Here is a 24,400-nt window from a genome sequence, read left to right on the forward strand (position 1 = left end):
ACAGGGCTGGAAATAACATTTCAGCGCGTTCAGACTCTATTACCAAATCACTCAGATTTTACGTAATATTATCAAAATAATTAATTAATCACACAGAAAACAAGAAAAAACACATAATTAGCGATGAATTTTTGTAATAATTAGGTTATAAAAACCTAAAAAATTACATTTATTAAACATAATTACTTTCAATCCTCAAAATAAAAATATATTTACATTTAGAATTCATTTTTATAACAACGTAATCGGGCAAATCATGATTAAATAAAATTGTTTAGCATAATTGTGTAGAAAGCATTCAAGTTTATAAAATTTATTTAATTTTTAGAATTCGTCAGAGATGGCGCCGCGGGTGACGATGACGTAGAAGAAGGTGACGCGACTGAAGGAGTCGAAGCCGCCGCCGTCGCCGCGTTAGACGAAGTAGGTAAAGAATACCCGTACGCGGCGAATACGGCCGATTTCCCGGCTTGGGCCCCCGCAAGTTCCGCCGCGGCTGTAGCTAAAGTGTTTGTTTTAACCCCACGTGTGGTCGTGGTGACTAAACCGCGTCGCGTAGACCCCCTAGGACGGCCCCTACTGCGCGTGCCCGCCCGTTTTACCGCAGCTTGGAGAGAGAATGAGGAGCCACCCGATAAAGGGGAGACGGCGCCACCTAACGGGCCGTCGAGAGTGGACCATCCCGCTCCGGTAAGGCTAAAAAATGGTACGGGAATAGGGGACATTTTCGGATTAACGTCATCCACCACTAATGGGCTCTCGCTGCTACTGTCGTCTTGAGCCAGAATCGAACTACTCCCCACAGAATGCTGCTCAAACGACAACCACAAAAATTATTTATTGAAACGTTTATCAAAGTTGCGATAAATTTTTCCCCATAGGAACATGTTCCCCAAGTACTTAAGTACTTACTTCGCTGTAAGGACTCGGAGGGGCAAAAGAGTCATTACTCTGAACGGAATCAACTTCTAGAGATTGTTGATAATCAAGTAAACTATGATTGGTGACGACATTCTCCTCATCCGTAACGGACGTTTTCTTTTTCTTAGTCACAATTTTCTGCATAAAATTATTTGAAAAAATTCAGCCTTTGTAATAGCGGGTAGTTAGGAGGCGCCGCGGGTACTTTGGAGGCGCCCCGGGTAGTTAAGAGGAGCCCCGGGTACTTTGGAGCCCCCCCCCCGGTAGTTTTGAGGCGCCCCGGGTACTTTGGAGGACCCCCGGGTAGTTTGGAGGCGCCCCGGGTAGTTTGGAGGCGCCCCGGGTTCTTTGGAAGCGCCCCGGGTTCTTTGGAAGCGCCCCGGGTTCTTTGGAAGCGCCCCGGGTACTTTGGAGGCGTCCCGGGTACTTTGGAGGCGCCCCGGGTACTTTGGAGGCGCCCCGGGTACTTTGGAGGCGCCCCGGGTTCTTTGGAAGCGCCCCGGGTTCTTTGGAAGCGCCCCGGGTACTTTGGAAGCGCCCCGGGTACTTTGGAGGCGCCCCGGGTACTTTGGAGGCGCCCCGGGTACTTTGGAGGCGCCCCGGGTTCTTTGGAAGCGCCCCGGGTACTTTGGAGGCGCCCCGGGTACTTTGGAGGCGCCCCGGGTACTTTGGAGGCGCCCCGGGTACTTTGGAGGCGCCCCGGGTACTTTGGAGCCCCCCTCCGGTAGTTTTGAGGCGCCCCGGGTACTTTGGAGGACCCCCGGGTAGTTTGGAGGCGCCCCGGGTTCTTTGGAAGCGCCCCGGGTACTTTGGAGGCGTCCCGGGTACTTTGGAGGCGCCCCGGGTACTTTGGAGGCGCCCCGGGTACTTTGGAGGCGCCCCGGGTTCTTTGGAGGCGCCCCGGGTTCTTTGGAAGCGCCCCGGGTACTTTGGAGGCGCCCCGGGTACTTTGGAGGCGCCCCGGGTTCTTTGGAAGCGCCCCGGGTACTTTGGAGGCGCCCCGGGTACTTTGGAGGCGCCCCGGGTACTTTGGAGGCGCCCCGGGTACTTTGGAGCCCCCCTCCGGTAGTTTTGAGGCGCCCCGGGTACTTTGGAGGACCCCCGGGTAGTTTGGAGGCGCCCCGGGTTCTTTGGAAGCGCCCCGGGTACTTTGGAGGCGTCCCGGGTACTTTGGAGGCGCCCCGGGTACTTTGGAGGCGCCCCGGGTACTTTGGAGGCGCCCCGGGTACTTTGGAGCCCCCCTCCGGTAGTTTTGAGGCGCCCCGGGTACTTTGGAGGACCCCCGGGTTCTTTGGAAGCGCCCCGGGTACTTTGGAGGCGTCCCGGGTACTTTGGAGGCGCCCCGGGTACTTTGGAGGCGCCCCGGGTACTTTTGAGGCGCCCCGGGTACTTCGGAGGCGCCCCGGGTTCTTTGGAAGCGCCCCGGGTTCTTTGGAAGCGCCCCGGGTACTTTGGAGGCGTCCCGGGTACTTTGGAGGCGCCCCGGGTACTTTGGAGGCGCCCCGGGTACTTTGGAGGCGCCCCGGGTTCTTTGGAAGCGCCCCGGGTACTTTGGAGGCGCCCCGGGTACTTTGGAGGCGCCCCGGGTGCTTTGGAAGCGCCCCGGGTACTTTGGAGGAGCCCCGGGTACTTTGGAGGAGCCCCGGGTACTTTGGAGGAGCCCCGGGTACTTTGGAGGAGCCCCGGGTAGTTAGGAGGAGCCCCGGGTAGTTAGGAGGCGCCCAGGGTAGTTAGGAGGCGCCCCGGGTAGTTAGCAGACGCCGCCGGGTAGTTAGCAGACGACGCTCTCTATCCTAGACAAAGGAAAAAATTGCCTTACCTTCTCAAGACTACGTTCCTTCTTTCGTTTCTTAACTTCTTTATTTGATGGATCATCTGAAACCTTCCGTTCTTCTTGTCGTTGATTAACTGAAATCAAAATATTAACACCCTCAATCCTAATGTCTAAAATCCTAAATAGATCTCACATTTCCTCTCCAATTCCTTGTCGTCTAAAAGCAACGAAACTACTTCTTTCGGTTTTAACGTATCTGGCTTGAAATGTCCGCCGCTAATTACCATTCTCTGAATCTTTAATTAAAATAATAATTAATTTGTAGGCCTATCAACTTCCGTTTTATAAGCGTGGTCTACAACACTTACTTCCGATTTTTCTTTGGCTCTCTGTAGAATTCTTTCCTCAATGCTATCTTTGCAAATGAGCCTGTAGACGGTCACCTGTTTAGTTTGACCCAGACGATGAGCTCGATCCATGGCTTGTTGGTCCACAGTTGGATTCCAATCGCTGTCGTAAAATATCACCTGAAAAACACTTGATCAAACATGATCTTGAATTTAAAACCAAAAAGTAGAAGACTTGCAGTGTCAGCGGCTGTTAGATTAATCCCGAGACCACCAGCCCGAGTACTCAGCAGAAAAACGAAAATGTCAGACCTGGAAGATAGAACTTAGTTAGGCCTTTGCGAGTACAATTATTAGGCCTTTACGAGGACAATTATTAGGCCTTTACGAGGACAATTATTAGGCCTTTACGCGTACAATTAATAGGCCTTTACGCGTACAATTAATAGGCCTTTACGCGTACAATTATTAGGCCTTTACGCGTACAATTAATAGGCCTTTACGCGTACAATTAATAGGCCTTTACGCGTACAATTAATAGGCCTTTGCGAGTACAATTATTAGGCCTTTACGCGTACAATTATTAGGCCTTTACGCGTACAATTATTAGGCCTTTACGAGTACAATTATTAGGCCTTTACGCGTACAATTATTAGGCCTTTACGAGTACAATTATTAGGCCTTTACGCGTACAATTATTAGGCCTTTACGCGTACAATTATTAGGCCTTTACGAGTACAATTATTAGGCCTTTACGCGTACAATTATTAGGCCTTTACGAGTACAATTATTAGGCCTTTACGCGTACAATTATTAGGCCTTTACGAGTACAATTATTAGGCCTTTACGAGTACAATTATTAGGCCTTAGCGACTACGATTATTAGGCCTTAGCGACTACGATTACTAGGCCTGAGCGACTACGATTACTAGGCCTGAGCGACTACGATTATTAGGCCTTAGCGACTACGATTATTAGGCCTTAGCGACTACGATTATTAGGCCTTAGCGACTACGATTATTAGTCCTTTACGAGTACAATTATTAGGCCTTTGCGACTACAATTATTAGGCCTTAGCGGCTACAATTATTAGGCCTTAGCGAGTACAATTATTAGGCCATTGGATACTCGTGACGAGTAGAAATATCATATGAAACTGATCAAGTACTGAACAAAGACTCGATACTAGAAACTAGAACTAGGCCTAATTCTTTCCCAGCCCCTTAACTTTCAATAAAAATTCACAAATTGAACTAACCTGGATTGAAAATCAGCCACCATATCTCTCCGATCGGAAATTTTGGAGGATCCGTCTAACCTCATGTAAGTATGCTTCCTGTGACACATGTAATCCTAAAAGACACGCGACCAATATTCGCGTCGCCATTTTACGTTAAGCCTTAACCTAACTAACTAATCTCAAATTCTCTTTTTCTAATTACCTCGAGAATATCAATCATTCTGGTCATTTGCGAATAAATCAGCACTCTGTGACCTTCATTCTTTAAACGCGTCAACAAGACGTCCAAGACGCGTAATTTACCCGAATCCATGATAATCGCGTCCTTGTCTGAAGGAGGAGACGCCGCGCGTAAATAGAGACATAGGCCTATTAATAAGATGACGTCATTACTTACATGGCATGGCGATTTGACTTAGTCCTTGAGGCGGGTGAAGAGCTAAAACTCCCCCAATTGGATCGGAAATGAAATTATTCCTAGTTGGATGAAACCATTCTCGAGGTCCCTTGAGCAAAACTGACAAATCGCGATTGGCGTTACTATTCAGCGATGGGCGACATCCAAAAGGCAACAAGTTTGAAAGGCAAAATAATCGCGAACGAATTGCCGGATCAACAGTGTACAAATCAATTGGATTCGCAGAAACCTGCTCAGTAAAGAGAGGTACAGAATTGTAACTGAGTAATTGAGTACATGAGATTTGTAGGTGAGACTATATAAGACTAGTACTGGCAACTAAATTAGGCCTAGTTCTCACGATTGCGTCTAACAGGGTTCATACAAACCTGGAAAACAGGGAAAACCTGGAAAAATCAGGGAAATGAATAGTTGACAAAAACCTCAGGGAAAATTCAGGGAAATTTGCGTCAAACAGGGGCCGAGTAATTAAGGAAAATGTTCGTAAACACCCCCCCCCCCCTCCATAGATTAACATTACACTAAACTTTGGAGGCTTATAACTCTGTGTCTACTAGAGATACGGGGATGTCCTTTGAGTATGTTATGGTGCAATTTGTCCCCCATCCAACCATACTAAAACCCTAGGGCTACGATAAACAGGGGCCGAGTAATTAAGCAAAATGTTCAGAAACATACCCCCTCCATAGGAATAGCATTACACTATACTTTGGGGGCTCATAACTCTGGTTCTACTAGAGATACGGGGATGTCCTTTGAGTATGTTATAGCCCTATTTGTCCCCCATCTAACCATACTAAAAACATAGGGCTGCGACAAACAGGGACCGAGTAATTAAGCAAAATGTTCAGAAACATACCCCCTCCATAGGAATAGCATTACACTATACTTTGGGGGCTCATAACTCTGGTTCTACTAGAGATACGGGGATGTCCTTTGAGTATGTTATAGCCCTATTTGTCCCCCATCTAACCATACTAAAAACATAGGGCTACGATAAACAGGGGCCGAGTAATTAAGCAAAATGTTCAGAAACATACCCCCTCCATAGGAATAGCATTACACTATACTTTGGGGGCTCATAACTCTGGTTCTACTAGAGATACGGGGATGTCCTTTGAGTATGTTATAGCCCTATTTGTCCCCCATCTAACCATACTAAAACCCTAGGGCTACGATAAACAGGGGCCGAGTAATTAAGCAAAATGTTCAGAAACATACCCCCTCCATAGGAATAGCATTACACTATACTTTGGGGGCTCATAACTCTGGTTCTACTAGAGATACGGGGATGTCCTTTGAGTATGTTATAGCCCTATTTGTCCCCCATCTAACCATACTAAAAACATAGGGCTGCGACAAACAGGGACCGAGTAATTAAGCCAAATGTTCATAAACATACCCCCCTCCATAGGAATAGCATTAGACCCAACTTTGGAGGCTCGTAACTCTGGTTCTACTAGAGATACGGGGATGTCCTTTTAGTATGTTATAGTCCAATTTGTCCCCCATCCAACCATACTAAAAACTTAGGGCTACAACAAACAGGGGCCGAGTAATTAAGCAAAACGTTCACAAACATTCCCCCTCCATAGGATTAACATTACACCCAACTTTGCAGGCTAAAAACTCTGGTTCTACTTGAGATACGGGGATGTCCTTTGAGTATGTTATAGCCCAATTTGCCCCCCCCCCATCCAACCATACTAAAAACATACCGCTACGACAAACAGGGGCCGAGTAATTAAGCAAAATATTAATAAACATACCCCCCCTCCATAGGAAATGCATTAGACTATACTTTGGAGGCTCAGAACTCTGTTTCTACTAGAGATACGGGGATGTCCTTTGGATTATGTTATAGCCCCTTTTGCCCCCCTCTTTCGTTAACATTTGCTCCATAGGATACTCCATATACGGGGGAAAAACCTCATGGAAAACTCAGGGAAGTATATGGGGAAAAACCTCATGGAAAACTCAGGGAAGTATATGGAGAAAAACCTCATGGAAATCTCATTCTCAGGGAAATTTGTTTTCCAAGAGTTGTATGAACCCTGGTCTAGCTTGAGCCCGGTTCCCAGACCAACTTATCCTTGTCCCCTCAAACCCCAATCAGAAAGAAAGGAAACCCTGTAATCGATCCACGGACTTACTTTTTCAACTGGACTAAAGAGAACTTTGGGTGCGGCCAAACCCAAAGTTAACTCCGCGTACTTGCAGTCGTCCGTGTCCCTTAAAAGAACATTAGGTTGGCTAGATTGATTAGAAGAATCAGTTCTTTTCACTAAGGAATACAGTGGCGGCCCGCAAGGTCTGACAACAACCAGATTCCCATTCAATGGACCCGAGTCGGACGATAACTGCAAGGGATGTGACGCGCGTGTTTCCGATACGAGGAACATGAAGCGTTTTGATTGGTCGCCACAAGTCGACTTATCGTTCCAAACACTTTGGTGATATAATTTTTTACAGACTAAATTTTGTAAATAGTTCTCCAACCACCTGAAATCAACCAATGAATTAACAGAATGTTTGGTTTTGTTTTGTTTTGGGGCGGAAGGATACGTCTCTTAACTAACCTAGAGATAATTCCATGAGTCGCGATTCTATTTACATCAGAAGGTGAAAGGTCACAAAAACGAAGGAAAGAGAAGGCACTCTTCACGGGACTGCTCTTTGTCTCTGGGGGGTGGGGAAAAAAGTGCTCGCTCAGGCATCTTATTCCCGATGCACGTGCCAAGGCTTAGAATAATGACGCGTCGTCTGCTCCAGAGTCCAAATGTTTCAATATTTTCGACTTTGAAGCGAACGAAGCATCAGTTTTCCACCGATTTTTTTGACTTAGAAATGTTGTCGCATTAAGCCTTGGCACAGGTGAATTTGTAGGTCAGTTTTTAGATATAATTACCGGAATTGTTGTCAAAAAGGCTATCATGAATATGATGCGAATTAAAAATATTTAAAAACGCCGGAGTCGCCGGAACTTCCAAAGCATTTAATGTTGTAGCTGAAAATAATCTTTCATTATTGTAATGTCGCTTTTAAATTTAATTAAAAAGTTTAATTAATGATACTAACACTGATTAAATAAAGTTCTAGGCATTTGATAAGTATCGAGTTTGAGATGAAAAGGCGAAATTGGTTCGCGTCTCTCAAACAAATCAGGATGATTGCAAACCTTCAAGGATACGTTAATTACTTAGGACGGTCTGTCCTTACATTACAGACAAGGTTACAGTAATTACTTTTCTGAATTGCATGACCAAGTTCATCAGGCTAGACGTTGCCGATTGCAAGGAGGAATTGCCAGACGATCCGTAAGACGATTGCAATAGATCGTCGATCGATATCTTACTTCTCAAATTATAATACAAGGCTAATTGTCTTTTCGTCAAATGACACGAAACTAAAATCTCAATCTGTTAATGACGTAAATGCCTCTTTAATTAATTAATTAAGAATTTAATCAAACAAAATTAAAAGAATAAGACGCTTTACTTTGTCTGAAAGTTCATTTTCAACATCTTTTTTGATTCGTCGTAACATAAATGGTTTTAAAATCATGTGAAGTCGCGATAAATGTTCTAATGTGTTTTATTAATTAAAAACAAATTATTTTTTTGTTAATTAAAGACGCTTTTTTTAATTATAACTGGTTGACTAAAACGTACTCTCATCAATGGCCGATTTGTTCTCAGCGTGACTTTCAATGTCCTTAGAGAACCATTCGTTAAACTCGTCATGGGAGTCAAATAAAGTTGGCATGATGAAATGTAATAACGCCCATAACTTTAAAGTTTAAACAATCACAATTTTGTTTTGCTTAAATCCGTTATTTTTAAAGTTAAAAAGTCGGGATTCGCTATCTTACTTCAGCCATGCTATTTTGAATTGGTGTACCGGTAAGTAAAAGCCGGTTACGGCACCGGAAACCTAACAACAATTTCCATCGGACACTAAGAAAGGAGAATAGGTTTTTTCAGATTGAAATTCCTCCTCAACTTTACCGGTTAGGTTTTCCTTGATTAAGATCTTCCTTATTTCCAAATTACAATTTTACTCGACTACTTCCTTATGAAGATAGTTCGCGACTACTTCCTCATGAAGATAGCCAGCGATACTTCGTCATGAAGATAGCCAACAACTACTTCCTCATGAAGATAGTCCGCCACCACTTCCTCATGAAGATAGTCCGCCACCACTTCCTCATGAAGATAGTCCGCCACCACTTCCCCATGAAGATAGTCCGCCACCACTTCCTCATGAAGATAGTCCGCCACCACTTCCCCATGAAGATAGTCCGCCACCACTTCCCCATAAAGATAGTCCCCAACTACTTCCTAATGAAGATAGTCCTCGACTATTTTTCCTCATGAAGATAGTCCTCGACTATTCTTCCTCATGAAGATAGTCCTCGACTATTCTTCCTCATGAAGATAGTCCGTGACCACTTCCCCATAAAGATATAATCCGCGACTATACTTCCCCATGAAGATAGCGCGCGACTATACTTCCTAATGAAGATAGTCCTCGACCACTTCCCCATGAAGATAGTCCGCGACCACTTCCCCATGAAGATAGTCCCCAACCACTTCCTCATAAAGATAGTCCGCCACCACTTTCCCATGAAGATAGTCCGCCACCACTTCCTCATTAATGTTTTCCCCGACCATTGTAAAAAAAAACTCCGTGAAAGATAGCTTAACTAACCTGGAGGTACTTTTAATGGCCTGAGCTTCATCAAGGACCATGTATTGCCACTTGATCCTTTGAAAGTACTTGATATCTTGTACGACCAATTGGTAGGAAGTGACCAGGACGTGATAAGGGGATTCTTCCGAATGCAATTCGTCCTTGGAGTTCCAGAATTTCCTTAGGACTTTTCTATCGCTGGTGTTGCCCCAATAAGGTAAGACCTTAAACTTGGGGACAAACCTGCTCAATTCCTGTTGCCAGTTATGCAACGTTGAAGCGGGCGCTATCACTAAAAATGGACCCCAAATATCCTGCGCCTGCAAACGACAAAGGTGGCTGGCTATGATGGACGTCGCCAAAGGCCCAATATTCGCGAATAATTCCTTGAAAACCAAGGCTTAATATTCGCGAATAACTCCTCGAAAACCAAGGCTTAATATTCGCGAATAACTCCTCGAAAACCAATGCCTAATATTCGCGAATAAGTCTAGAACCAAGGCTTAATATTCGCGAATAACTCCTCGAAAGCCAAGGCTTAATATTCGCGAATAACTCCTCGAAAACCAAGGCCTAATATTCGCGAATAATTCCTCGAAAACCAAGGCTTAATATTCGCGAATAACTCCTCGAAAACCAAGGCCTAATATTCGCGAATAACTCCTCGAAAACCAAGGCTTAATATTCGCGAATACTCCTCGAAAACCAAGGCCTAATATTCCCGAATAACTCCTCGAAAACCAAGGCCTAATATTCCCGAATAACTCCTCGAAAACCAAGGCCTAATATTCGCGAATACTCGTCAAGAACCAAGGCCTAATATTCACGAATAACAGTCTAAAACCAAGGCCTAACATTCGCGAATAACTCCTCGAAAACCAAGGCCTAATATTCGCGAATACTGAGGCTCAATATCCTTAGTTCGATTCTAGTCAGGAAAATCAAACTCCCTAGCTGTCTTTCCCTGACACTTTGTCAGTCACGTGATACGTAACAAAGACCCAGGTCACCACTTACCTCCGCTAAGAGAGCCAGGAACGCGATAGTTTGAACTGTTTTTCCTAAACCCATCTCATCAGCTAAAATGCCATTAATGCCTTTATCATAAAGATTGTTTAACCAGTTCATTCCCTGAAATTGAACTAAGTATTAAGCCTACAAAAACACCTCGCGTGTCAATCATGGCCTGGATGACACGCAAATACCTTGAGTTGGTAAGTCTTTAATTTCCCTTCAAAAAGAGAAGGTTGAGGGTGTTCCATTTCGGCAATTAGAGACGGATCAGTCAAACGAAAGTTCTCATTAACTAAGTTAATTAATTAAGAAAAGGAGAATTGATGCCCATTTCCGAGTCAGATCAGTTAGATATTTACTGACTAACACGATACTTACAACTCTCATTGACCTCGGGTAAGATTGGATTCCTTGTTTCACCAAAAACGTTGACCTACCGAAGATTAACGTGAAAATTAAGCCTTTGCGAGTGCAATTATTCGCGGACCCCTTCGCGAGTCCAATTATTCGCGGACCCCTTTGCGAGTGCAATTATTCGCGGACCCCTTCGCGAGTACAATTATTCGCGGACCCCTTCGCGAGTGCAATTATTCGCGGACCCCTAAGCGAGTGCAATTATTCGCGGACCCCGTCGCGAGTACAATTATTCGCGGACCCCTTCGCGAGTGCAATTATTCGCGGACTCCTTCGCGAGTACAATTAAACCAATTTGAATGCATATACCTTATCTTGATGAGACTTGTAAGCCTGTTGAGCATTGAATAAAGCTTGAGCTTTCAGATAATCCGCATCTATTTAAGTTTAATTCATCAGGAAATTTAATTTAAACACTTAGGTTTCCGTGAGCACTAACCATAATCATCTTCTCGCGTCGACGCCACGACATTATCGCTTGTCAATTCTTCCTTAATTTGAATTTTAGGTTGTATTTTGGTTTCATCAAGCTGATTTAGAATCTTCTGCTCAGTTTCGTCAATCCCCATTTCAGTCGATCTCATTTTACGACTCATAAAATGAGCGTACAACTCGGTTTGAGTTATCAGGAAATTCAACTTACGTTGCTGACGTTTAGCCTTTGAAATAAGCCTTGCTCAATACACGCCCCAATGTCTAATCCACCTTAATTTAATCCTGATGCGTTTGCCAAGGCTTATCTCATTCTCGCGACATCAGACTTCACTTTGAAGCAGACGACGCGTCATCTACACGCAGATTTGTGGCACGAGCTAAGCCTTGTCATACGCACCGGGAATAATGTGTGTGGATTTAAATGAGCCTCAATGTCTAATCCACCTTAAGTTAATCCTGACGCGTTTGCCAAGGCTTATCTCATTCTCGCGACATCAGACTTCACTTTGAAGCAGACGACGCGACATCTGTGGCACGCGCTAAGCCTTGTCACACGCACCGGGAATAACGTGGGTGGATTTAAATGAACGTAGCTTACTTCGCGCAATTCAATATCTATTCTTAATTGTTCCTGGGCTTCTTTCTCGGCGCGTTTCCGATGTTCTTTCTCGACTTTCTCGTATCGTTTCCAATAAAGTAACATTTCTTTGGTTAAACGACGCGACATGGAGGGCGTGTCCTTAACTACTTTTTGAGATAGAAGCGCGCCTTTACGACATTCGCGTTGACAATTAACAGCCAGCTAATCATATATCATTTAAATTAATTAATAGTCAGCCTAAACTTTTAGTAATTAACGCGATAACAAGTTAAGTTTTGTAGCAGACGACAAAACTAACAAAATATAAATTTCTTTGGCGTCGTCTGCTACTACAATACCTTACCTTTTTCGCGTTAGTTAAAACTTCTTTATGAGCTGCAAATATTTGCTTTTGAGTCTAGAATAATTAATATTTAATAGAAAATAATAAAGAGTAATTAATAATTAATTAAAAATAATTTAATTGTTTAAAAGTTTAAAAAGTGACGTACCCGGCTAATTTCTTTCTTACAAATGGCGACCCATAACCTTTTTCGTTTGGCGTTCATGGAGGCTTCAATAGCGAGCGGATTCTGCGTCTTCTTCTTGGGTTTTCCGCTCCCTCCGCTAGAAGATGGCGCTGCCGACGTAGTGGGCGTGGCGGAACTTACGAGGCCCATTTCCCCGCCCCCCTCAACGCCGCCGCCGGCAGCCGTTAAATTGATGGATTCCTCCATTTTAATTGCTTCCCTAATCAAGGCAGTTTCCTGAAAAATAAATAACAAAATACCAATTCCCTGGTAAGATTAGTAAGAGCTCGTTCCTCGGTAGTATCTGTACTTCTCAACCAGACTTTTAATTAAATTTAATTGCCATTTAAGCAAGCAAGCACAAGGGGAACAACGTAACGTTCAAATCTTTTATTTCATAAAATAAATTTTTAATTTTATAAAAATATTTCAATAGTTTAAGTATTTAATTGCGTTATCACATTTGGAGTCTTTCAAAAAAAGGGTCGGAACGTTGGAAGCTTAGAATGATTTGAATTACCTGTTCCGAAAGAATGTAGTCTTCTTCTTTCTCCATTTTACGTTTCTTAGATTTGCCTAAAAGTACAAAAAGGTAGAAGGTAATTACTACTAATTAGTATTGAACATGACATTGTTTTAGAAAACAAATAGGGTCTATTTTCAACTTCTCCGACTTTTCCCTGACAATTTTGGCCTATTTTAAAACACCCTGAATTTTCCTTGACCGTCTTGGCCTATTTTAAAAGTTTCCGACTTTTCCCAGATCGCATTGGCCTATTTTTAAATTCCCCGACTTTTCTGTGATCATTTTGGCCTATTTTAAAAGTCCCCGACTTTTCCGTGATCATTTTGGCCTATTTTAAAAGTCCCCGCCTTTTCCTTGACCGTCCTGGCCTATTTTAAAATCCCCCGACTTTTCCTTGACCGTCCTGGCCCATTTTAAAATCCCCCGATTTTTCCTTGACAATTATGGCGTATTTTCAAATCCCCCGACTTTTCCTTGACCGTCCTGGCCCATTTTAAAATCCCCCGACTTTCCCTTGACAGTTATGGCCTATTTTAAAAGTCCCCGACTTTTCCGTGATCATTTTGGCCTATTTTAAAAGTCCCCGCCTTTTCCCAGATCGCAATGGCCTATTTTAATATACCCCGACTTTTCCTTGACCGTCTTGGCCTATTTTCAAATTCCCCGCCTTTTCCTTGACCGTCTTGGCCTATTTTAAAATTTCGCGACTTTTCCTTGACAATTATGGCCTATTTTAAAATCCCCCGATTTATCCTTGACAATTATGGCCTATTTTCAAATCCCCCGACTTTTCCTTGACAATTATGGCGTATTTTCAAATCCCCCGACTTTTCCTTGACAATTATGGCCTATTTTCAAATCCCCCGATTTTTCCTTGACAATTATGGCCTATTTTCAAATCCCCCGATTTTTCCTTGACAATTATGGCCTATTTCAAAATCCCCCGACTTTTCCTTGACCATCCTGGCCTATTTCAAAATTCAGGTGAACTCACTTTTCTTTTTATCAGACTTTTTGTCTTTGGTTTTCTTTTTGTGTCCAAGAACAGCTTTCTGATGTTCGTGGAATTTATCTTGATTGGATAAAATACCAGTACTGATGTATTGATATTGACGAAGCTACCAAAAATAAAACCATAATTAATTAATCCAATTACAACAATAATTAAAGCTAATTAGCGGGAGATAATTACCTCTGGTTTGAGAGCTAATTGTTTGGCCGTGTTTGTTTTGAGTTTGTGAATCCTGAGCATGCGTTGAATATCAACTCCACTTGTTTCATCGTCAGAGTCTGAAGAATCTGATAACAGAATATTCTAGGGACAAATTATTCATTCAAAATTTAGCTCAAAGACACTGCACTCAACTAGCATTCATTCTTTTCCCAAAGTTTTCCCTTACTTTAATCCATTTACGACTTTTCTTCAGTTTATTAAAATTGTACAGTTTCATTCTATCAGACCTCCGCTCTGAAACAAAATTAGTAATAGCTTCCTCATTTATTATGTTATTTCACTGTTTTTATCAAAGAATTGAACATATTCTATCATTTTTCCCAAAGAATTGAACATATTCTATCATTTTTCCCAAAGAATTGAACATATTCTATTTTTCCCAAAGAATTGAACATATTCTATTTTTCCCAAAGAATTGAACATATTACCCCACCCCAAAATAATTGAACATATTACCCCACCCCAAAATAATTGAACATATCACCCCCTCCGAATAATTGAACATATTACCCCACTCCGAATAATTGAACATATTACCCCACCCCAAAATAATTGAACATATCACCCCCTCCGAATAATTGAACATATTACCCCACTCCGAATAATTGAACATATTACCCCCAATAATTGAACATATTACCGCCCCCATAATTGAACATATTACCGCCCCCCATAATTGAACATATTACCTCCCCAAAGAATTGAACATATTACCTCCCCAAAGAATTGAACATATTACCCCCCCAATAATTGAACATATTACCCCCCCCCCAATAATTGAACATATTACACCCCCCCCCCCAATAATTGAACATATTACCCCCCCCCCCAATAATTGAACATATTATTTTCCCAAATAATTAAGCATATCTCACAAAAACTAGTTTATTATTTCTCCCAAAGAATTTGACCTATTTACAACTGTTTTCAAAAATAATTGATCCATTTTAATATTGTTTTCCCAAAACATGGTATATAGTGATAACCTTGGAAGATTTGACTATAATTTCCCTGAAAAGAGTGTATCAGGTGTGTGTTGTTACCTTGTCGAGAGGAGAGAATGCCATTAACCTTCTGAAATCCAGGAGCAGTTTCAGTGTCAGATTGATTATCGGCCGAGTCATCGCTAGAGGAAAGTGGCTCAAACTGCTTCTGAACATGCTCTAAGAACGAGTCTAGTCGCACTGCTTGGTCAATACGTTGTAGAAAAAGAGGTTTGGCTAAATCAACAGTGGCACAATCCGAGAAAATAGAAGTTGAGGGTAGCGCTACTGCAGCAGACACACTTTCAGAACCACTTCCAGCCATTACTGAACCAATTAAAATTAAAATACGGAAAAAGCGATCAACGAGTGACCTTTGACCTTTGACCTAGACATAAAACGTTATTTGGGGGGTCAAGAAACCCCTCTTTAAGTTTGGAACTCCCTCATTTTAAACTCATGGGGGGCTTCTATGACCAACTGAACCAAATAAAATGAAAATACGGAAAGCGATCAACGAATGACCTTTGACCTTAACATAAAACGTTATTTGGGGGTCAAGAAACACCTCTTTAAGTTTGGAACCCCCACATTTTAAACTCATGGGGGCTTCTATGACGAAAAAAATGCATAACTAATACCACTTTTCGACCTCAAATTTATGTAGATTTTTTTAGGGTTTAAATCAATTTCAAGCCAATGCAAACCTAATTAATATTTCTCTCAATATAAGCTCGCATTAATTAATAAAGCGTGGTCATCAAGGAACATTTCAAAGGTCTTACCTTTTCAAGAAAGCATGGTTCTGTTTGTCGATTAAATTTAAGTGTTTCCGATCGAAATTAAGGTTGGACAAAATGGCGCTGAGAATGAACAACATCGCGGACTCGAATGTCTCTTTTTAACGCGAATCATCTTGCAGCCATCACGAAATTCGATTCTCCATAAAAACACCACCGCGAGCGACGAAAATAAATTCCCTTTACTCCTCCAAGCCGCGTGCGCCATTGCCAAATTCCCCTAGTTCAATTTTTAAACCAAACAACAAGAACAGAACTGACTTGAACTTAAAACAGATTCAAACACACTAGTGCAGTCTTGCTATAGAGTAAAGCTACGTCTCCTATAATAGTGCTCCATGGTGGCAGATCCCTAGCAGCTAGTAGAAAACGGACAAGGAGTGATAATACTTCTTTAACACTGGAGCAGAATATTTTTTTATGAATTGATACCTATTTTTTTATAACTTAACACCAATTTTGATCTAAAAAAACGACCTACAAAGTTTCAAAGTTCAAAATTCAAAACACAGAATGGCAGATGAAATTTTTTCTCCAATAGCCGTAGGTTTTTCGGAGCATCTGGCAGAATTTTTCCTATATATTAAAATATTCTTCTCGAAAATGTCATTCACTTTGTAAAAATTTTGAATGAACGGTAATAAAGTACTACTTCACCGCGACTAACTTGACCTTCATATAGGACTTCACTACAAGTAATCTACCGAAGTTTTTCTCCGTTTTCTCGCAGCACGTTATCATGACTGTGGATACTCCAGAAAGCCAACCGGCCCCCGAGGGACCCTTGAAGGAAACTGGTAAAGAAGACCCGAAGTTACCGGACCCGAAAACTGATGTGGCGACTGCTGGAAACCAAAGTTCAACTGTCGTAACTGTCAACGCGGAGAAAGAAAACCAGCCCCAGGGTCAGGAGACCGCGCCTTTAGCCCAGCGCACTCCTAACAAGAGGAACAATAACAGGAGACAAAACCGCGGAAGACAACGCAGACAAAGTACCCAAGGCGGTGACGGACGTCAACGTCAACAAAGTCAAGGCGATGGTGGACGACAACGCCAGGATAGTGTCGGAAACCAAGGGAACGTACAGAGGACTCAGAGCGTTAATGGAAGGAACCGAGTGGCTAAACAACGTCAGGCCAGTGTTACTATCACGGAGCGCGTTGTAATACTCAAGGTAAATATGAATTAACCTTTGTTTTAAGCCAAGAAGCTAACACTATCTGAATGGTCACTGACAGTCTAATTGTTTTGTAATTACTTATGTTTACTTGTAGCGCGCGGATATGCCAGAGGACATGCAGAAGGAAGCCATCAAGCTGGCGTTGGACGGTTTGAAGAGATTCACGGTTGAACGCAACACGGCCGCCTTTATCAAGAAGGAATTTGACCAAAAATACGGCGGGGCATGGCATTGCGTAATCGGCAAAAGTTTTGGAAGTTTCGTTACCCACGAGGCGCGCCATTTTGCTTTTTTCTACGTGGACGAAGACGCGGTCTTGCTCTACAAAACTCCGGCGTAATCTACCCGAAAATAACTAATCTATTATTTATTGAACCTTGTTTTGTTTAAGAGAATTATTTCGAAGTCTGTAATACGAAGTAAATAAAACTATCAATGATTTTGCATATTATTACTAGTGTCTTATCTCGGAACTGTAATTGTTTCGTGAAGTCTAATCTTATATTAATAAACCCAACAATGGTTAGGCTTTATGTTTTCCTACAAGCTGTCGCATTTCAGTATTTGAAATTTAAACACCTCCAATTTTTAAAACCCCTCCAAGACATTATTTCTCAGCCGAACGGGCGCCTTGTGTAACGGAAGAGATAGCAATCTATAAAACTTTGGTATTTCAACATATCCATGGCCCCATATCTGCCGTTTCCAACAATAAAAAACACTGGAGGTGGAGAACGTGTACTTACGCTCAATTACAAGGGAAATCCTTCGACTACGTGTGGTAATTCACGAATTCTCTCCCTCGCTAGTAAAATTCTTGGTTTAACAGAATCTGCGGCAGTTTTTATTAATCAAAAATATCACAGACATTTGTAATTCAATCAATTTTTTGAATAACAAAGTTTCTTAAAGTTATGAATTTAAAGGGACTGTAAAGAAGGCATCGGCGGGTGGGTAAAAATTATTTGAAATACGTCAGAGGCACGTGACCAAGGAGAGGCGTGGTTCAAAGAAGCTTAGTTCGTTTAATTTCGAAAACCACCACTTCATGGAATTGGCGCTGCAATCTCGCGAAAAACAAGGACTAGATGTCCAGTTCCACTCCATGAGGAGTCTTTGTATCTTGGCATCACGTGATGTCTGTGACGTATTTCAAATAATTTTTACCCACCCGTTGATGCCTTCTTTGCAGTCCCTTTAACAGGTAGAGCAGCAGGTGTGTCAATGCCTCCAGATTTAAAAATAATCATACTTATTAATATTACGTTAAGTCCCAGTTACAATTATTTCTTTTAACAAACATTTTGTTTTAGAATTCGTTAAAAAGATTAACATTAATTTATGGAAGAACTGAGACATTAGAATAGAACACGAAACAGAAAAGGGTGTTCAACAAGGGCACGAGTTGTGTTCAGCGGCATTAATAAAAACTTTATTAGGCCTTGGCCTAGAGGGACACACGTTTTCTCTTTACAACTCTTGAGCCAACACGCGGTCCGCTGCAACTTCCAAAGCCTGTTCATTTTATTTAACGCAGTCAAAGGTGACTTTAAGTACAAGTACGAGCTTCGTAAATTTTTTGGTGCAAAGTAAATAAAATTCCAGATTTTTATAAGGTTTAATCAAGACGTGATATCTAGTTTATTTGGGAGTATTCGCGCGCGGCGTCCTATAGTCCCATTCCCTCTTTCAAAATACAAGGGGGAGACGTAAAAGGAGGCCCCGGGCTATTTCGCGCCTCTCCTCAGTCGGACAAATACGTGTAATTTTCGTACTCATTCGTGTCGCGCTGACGTGAGGAGTTTTCAAGAACCAATGAGATGCTCCTGGTTGTATTTTAGAGGTCGAAGGGGGGATTAACTCCGGGGTACCTAATATACGTTTGGACTGGAGATAAAGAGCTGGAAATGTGCAGGCAAATTTATACCTTCTCCCCAATAAACTAGATATTACTTCTTGTTCCATGTTAATGATTAATGATTAATGTTTGGAACACTTCACTTTTATTATGTCACTCCAGTAAACCAAAAATTTATGTATTTAATAATTATTTCCTTAATTGAAGCTTTTCTTTATATTTTCGTTTTATTTTGGTAGGCCTAAATCCAAGCAGTATTGTACATGCGCACACGAATCATTTTTGTTAAATATTTTGGGCGGGTTTGCGCATTAATTATTGCTAGGAAAATCAAAATTAGAGACTCATAGATATTAGAAATATGGTCCCGTAACTATTAACTCTCGTGTCTATGTATTTAACAAGCAATTTCGTTACCATTACGGCAACACAGGTCACGTGACACGAAAAGGCCGCTATTCTAAATTCTTTACAAAAAATTTGATTTTTATTTGTGTATTTTATTTCCCGAGCTTTTTTTTCAGACATTTAGTTAATAAGATGGTCAAGTCTGAAGCCAATTAAGACGTAAATGACCATTTTTTCTAAACTAATTAATCTAAACTATCAGCCTGGTGGCAATTATAATTTTGGTCACAAATTTACGTCGTCACACTTAAGTTTAGAAGAGAGAGAAAGAGAGAGGTCAGATGTGAATAGTTGGAAGCCTGATGTGTAAATGACACAAAGCGAATTAGTTTTTAACTTAATCCACCTCATTCCCGATGCGTCATCCAAGGCTTAGCGTAGTATTTTACTATTTTTATTTGTCAAATCTGGGTTTAAGTTATGTGTCGTCTGCTTGCTTCATGGTAGAAAATAAATGTATCAATATTTTCGACTCACTAGCAGACGACGCAACATTTTGACTTAAATTTGTCAGCTAGAACACAGCCCACTCGATCACGCACGTTTCACGAGCGTGCAACTTGCGTGATCGAGTGGGCTGTGGTTAGAAATAACGTGCTAAGCCTTGGCACACGCATAGGATTGGGAATAAGGTGGATTCCATAGGCAAAGTCCGTTTCAGACGATGCAACTTACTGATGGTTCTGACTTATGAGCGACTCAAAGCGAATTCCATTGGCTCCTCGCGGAGCAATAAAAAACAGGAGACCCTAATTTTGAAAAAACGGTCTTTACCGATACCGGAAGTTAAATCGTCTGAACTGGACTTTAAAATATTAATTTGTTTGCTATAGTAGAAAGTTTAGCTGCCACTTTGAATATCATTTCTATATATTTTTTTTTTAAATTTTCTAATTATTGGGAAACACATATATTATGTAAAAAGGCACACGTCAAAGGCCTAATGTAATAAAACAACCAAGGGTTAACGAAGTGGTAGAACAAGTTATTTTTAATTTAATGTTCAAAAGTATCGTCTACTTTATAAGGAACGGAATATCCAAAGACGTTAGACGGTGGTTCAGAGTTCAACATAGTATTTTTTGTTTGAAGTCATATGATCTAACGTTTTTGGAAATACATACCGGAAGTTGGCCAAATACTACACTCTATTTAACACCTAATAGGGAGCTAACAGTTCTGACCCTGAAACGTCACACCCTTCTATCTCTTACTGGAGTTTCATCCCCCTGCTACATGACGTCAGACTATCTCTTCCCCTAGCTAGTTGTGACTTGTGAGCTCCCTATTCATGGGTTCTTCGTAATAGAAAGAGACCCTGATAAGTTTTACCACTGTTCTGGCAGCCATAATGGATGGGGGTTTAGCTTTACAAGCGCATTCAACCCACCAGTATGTAAATTACGTCACGAATCTTAGCTCCTCCGCTAACTGAAAGTTCTCTATTGAATTATTAAAAAGCAACGTGTTCACCAACTTTAAATCGTAGGTCGCGGTAAAATTAATGAAATAGGGCAGAATTAGCCTCAGCCTGTTTCACACACGTAGCATTAACTATTAGGTAAAAATATTCCTATTGTGTTGTAATTATATATCTACATATTACGTACATTTTTCGATGTTTTTTAATTTTTGTTCGATTGCTATTTTGAGTCTATAATAATTATCTGTACCTTGTTTAATTTATTTCAGCGTGTAATTAGTAATTACCCCCAAAATATTCAGATTTTAATTAATAAATTCTTAACTAAACATGATTAACACTGTGTTTCACTTAAAACACTGTTTTCTAAACCACAGCCCACTCGATCACGCGCATCGAGTGGGCCATGTCTAAACCCATACTATGTAGGCCTACTCTGCATTAAACAAGACCTGAACATAAGTAACAGCAGTGTGTTCACCTTACAACCGAACACAAATGATACAATCTGTTCCACGTTAAAATAATACTGTGATAAGCGTGCGCGACTCGCGAATACAACCCGAGATTCGATTCGCGCAAAAATCAAATATTAAACACGAAAACAAGAAATGAAACGCCATTCGTGTTCACCGCGTCATTTAATCGAAATAAAGTCATCTTACCATGATTACGTGAACATTTTCTTCATAGCTTTGGCGTAAAACGTGTTCAGTTTGTGCACTTTACCTTTGAGAACCTTTTGTTGCTTAACAATGGCCGAATTGGCGGGTTCGAGTTCAGCGGCGCGTTTCAAGTCCTCTTCGGCCTTTTCGTAATCTTGCAGGTGTATGAAGGCCGTCGCTCGTCGGTACAGGGCCTTGGCATTGTAGGCGTCCAATTCCAGGGCCTTGGAGCAGACTTTGGCGGCCAATTCGTAATTTGGCTTTTTCAAATGGCACGCGGCGATGTTGAGGTAGCAAGAGAGTTTTAAGCCTTTGACGTCCACTTCTTTTTCCAGATGTTCCGGGGGAATGTCGTGTTCAACGCTAATGAGATATCTAATTGCCACGGAAAAGCGCCGAAAGGCCCAACCGTGTCGACCGCGAGCGTAAAGTTCCACCCCCCGTTCTTTATGACGCGTGGCACGACGCCATTTTTCCGTCACGCTCATTTCCCATATTTCCGGTTGACGTGTGAAGCAGATTAATCTAAGATTTAAGAAATAATCGGGCCTTTTTCAGTTACGGTTATTTAGATCGAAACATTCTTATTCGAGCTCCACACACAAACTCCACTAACTAACTAACAAACACACACACAGACTACCAGCTCAATAGCTACGTTTGCTTATAATATAAAAGAATATCCATCATTTCTGCTTTGTGGGTACACAGTGAAAAACAGCAGTCGGGGGTCACAACTGCCATGATACTCTTAAAGGGTCTGTAACATTCTTATTCCACAAACAAACTCCACTAACTAACAAACACACAAACAGACCATCAGCACAATAGCTACGTTTGTAATAGAATATCCATCATTTCTGCTTTGAGGGTTCACAGCCGTGGTGGGCAAAATTCGCGAAGGACGCGAGGGACTTTTGTACTACCAAGCGGGGAAACGTCGCTCCCTCGTCCCCGCTTGGTAGTACAAAAGTCCCTCGCGTCCTTCGCGAATTTTGCCCACCACTGGTTCACAGTGAAAAACAGCAGTCGGGGGTCTAAGGCGTAATGTCACTACTCAAGGTCGGTCACAATCACAACTACCGTCTGTAAAGAATGCATCATGGATATGGTCGCCAAAACGGGGTGTGACGTCACGAGAAAGTTCGTAGTAGCCTGGACGCACGATGTCCTAAACTAAAACCTAAATGTCGCTAGTTACCTACAAACCAAGTTGTCCACGTGACGGCCCACGTGATTCCCATAGCAGACGATTACATAAATTTCTTTATACAGATCCCCTTTTACACCGCCATCTACCCCAAAAAGCCAAAAAAAAAATAGGTACTTACCTAATTGTAACGCTAACTTTCTCAACAGGAACTCCATCGCAAAAACTCTTCAGTTCAATTTCGTCTTGATCACTTGTGGTTGAACTAATTTCATGATCAAGATGGGCACTTTTTTCAACAACAACAACATCTTGGGGATTTTCAATTAAATCAACAACGTCCTTGTCTTTATCGCTATCGTCAATAATGTCTTGACAAACTTTGTTATCCAATTCATTTTCGCGGCAATTCTCGCGTTTTTCGACACTGTCCTGTTTATTGACGCTTTCTCGCGAACTGGCCAAGTCTAAATCGCGTTCTTCCTCTATAAGAGGACTCTTCATTTCGTCAATATCGTCCAAGTACTTCTCCTGTTTCGCTTCTTCCTTTAACGGCGAATTTGGTAATGGTTTTTTAACCGCGCTACTTGGTAACAGAAAAAATATTTCGGCTACTTCTTGTTCCTTCATGGTACTTAAACCTGACTCAATGACGAAATCAACGTGATCGTCCGCCTCCCCGATTATTATTTCTTTGGAATTATTGGCGTCTAATTGCCTTAAGAGTCCGTATTCATCCGAGATGGCTTCCGTTTTGCAAACGGCCCCATCAATGGGGACGAAAAATCCCAAACCCGCTTTGACCACCTTTTTACGGAATAACCCATCGGGAGACGCGAATTCCATTTTGACAGATTGTGAATGTGACATGCTTTTTGAGTTAATTACTCCAAGGGTTAAATAGGGGTCATATTACACACCCGTTAATTATGTTTCAATTAAATAGGTTTTAATTTGAACTGCTAATCCGATTTTACAAAGATTTATTTCGACCTTTGAACCTTGCAAGGTAAAAACCGTCTCCTTTTTTTGTCCGATTCTCTTTAGACTAAAATCTTACACGCAGAAAAACTTACCAAGGCTTAAATATATTAATTTAATTAATCTTCGTTTATAAGATGAAAGTTCATTGTTTTAATTAGTTTTTGTAATTTGAAACTGGCACAATTACTGCTGTGCCGGGAAGCTAACATCAGCAGCGGTGGTGCCCCGGTACAACCGACGTCAATTTTGCAAAAGACTAAAGAAATGATGAATTGATTGGGAAGTTGTTACGAGTATGTCAGAAAACAACTATAACCTTTTGAAGATTACACTAGCTCAAACCGTTTTCCTTTGGCTGGTGCTGGTAGCCAGGGCCGGAAATAAGCGCAGGACACTGGACATTGTCCAATAAAATTTTAAAATGTCCCATAATTTTTTTAAAAGCTAAGGTCACAGGACAGTTTGACCAATAAATTTTCCCAAGTTTTGATAGCTTGGCCATGGATATGCGACACTATTTTTGGCCACTTTAGTCCTATAAATTTTTCATTCAAACAGGGGGAGTCACTGGACACATGTTCTATAAGAAATTTTTCTTATTTCCGGCCCTGCTGGTAGCGATCATCTCTATGCCTAATTGCCTATGGTAGCGATCTGCTACCATGGAGCATTATTACAGGAGACATAAATATAATACAATTTTAAATAAACTCGTTATAACTTCGGAGCGGAACAATATCGCGTTCTGAGCAGCTGAACTGATGACCTGACAATTAAATTACACCTAATGATTTTTGCAATAAATAAATAATAAATTTTAACAA

At 41.6% G+C, this 24,400-nt stretch overlaps 3 protein-coding genes across 4 annotated transcripts; 1 reads left to right on the top strand and 2 right to left on the bottom strand.

The window, feature by feature from the left end:
* Positions 1 to 117: 117 nt before the first annotated feature.
* On the bottom strand, positions 118 to 16,136 carry Ino80 (chromatin-remodeling ATPase INO80). Its single transcript, XM_089836077.1, has 32 exons — positions 15,894 to 16,136; positions 15,169 to 15,435; positions 14,292 to 14,359; positions 14,084 to 14,206; positions 13,886 to 14,009; positions 12,886 to 12,941; positions 12,348 to 12,602; positions 12,200 to 12,253; positions 11,854 to 12,057; positions 11,260 to 11,479; positions 11,130 to 11,197; positions 10,785 to 10,839; positions 10,598 to 10,698; positions 10,410 to 10,523; positions 9,411 to 9,712; positions 8,572 to 8,656; positions 8,372 to 8,489; positions 8,199 to 8,284; positions 7,946 to 8,119; positions 7,779 to 7,878; positions 7,609 to 7,707; positions 7,280 to 7,382; positions 6,854 to 7,202; positions 4,680 to 4,929; positions 4,485 to 4,612; positions 4,301 to 4,395; positions 3,282 to 3,354; positions 3,064 to 3,222; positions 2,889 to 2,991; positions 2,741 to 2,829; positions 913 to 1,059; positions 118 to 809 (listed from the first exon to the last, which is right to left on the bottom strand). The coding sequence occupies exons 2-32, from the start codon at positions 15,431 to 15,433 to the stop codon at positions 318 to 320; spliced, it is 4,659 nt and encodes a 1,552-aa protein (XP_089692203.1). The 5' UTR covers positions 15,434 to 15,435; positions 15,894 to 16,136; the 3' UTR covers positions 118 to 317.
* A 175-nt stretch (positions 16,137 to 16,311) lies between these two features.
* Positions 16,312 to 17,473, top strand: LOC149678054 (uncharacterized). Of its 2 annotated transcripts, XM_089836079.1 has the most exons (3): positions 16,312 to 16,545; positions 16,639 to 17,082; positions 17,183 to 17,473. In XM_089836079.1, exons 2-3 carry the CDS (start codon positions 16,648 to 16,650, stop codon positions 17,426 to 17,428), a joined length of 681 nt encoding a protein of 226 aa, XP_089692205.1. In that variant the 5' UTR covers positions 16,312 to 16,545; positions 16,639 to 16,647; the 3' UTR covers positions 17,429 to 17,473. The 2 variants fall into 2 exon arrangements, with proteins under 2 accessions (XP_089692205.1, XP_089692204.1); XM_089836078.1 differs by having other exon boundaries at positions 16,317 to 17,082; positions 17,183 to 17,472.
* Positions 17,474 to 19,074: 1,601 nt separating this feature from the next.
* Positions 19,075 to 24,298, bottom strand: LOC149678055 (uncharacterized). Its single transcript, XM_089836083.1, has 2 exons — positions 22,774 to 24,298; positions 19,075 to 21,967 (listed from the first exon to the last, which is right to left on the bottom strand). The coding sequence occupies exons 1-2, from the start codon at positions 23,460 to 23,462 to the stop codon at positions 21,448 to 21,450; spliced, it is 1,209 nt and encodes a 402-aa protein (XP_089692209.1). The 5' UTR covers positions 23,463 to 24,298; the 3' UTR covers positions 19,075 to 21,447.
* Between the last annotated feature and the right edge of the window lie 102 nt (positions 24,299 to 24,400).

This window comes from Phalangium opilio, unplaced genomic scaffold, assembly GCF_054372755.1.
Source record: "Phalangium opilio isolate 3A_F unplaced genomic scaffold, DU_Popi_V2 ptg000042l_1, whole genome shotgun sequence".
Classification (NCBI taxonomy): Eukaryota; Metazoa; Arthropoda; class Arachnida; order Opiliones; family Phalangiidae; genus Phalangium; species Phalangium opilio.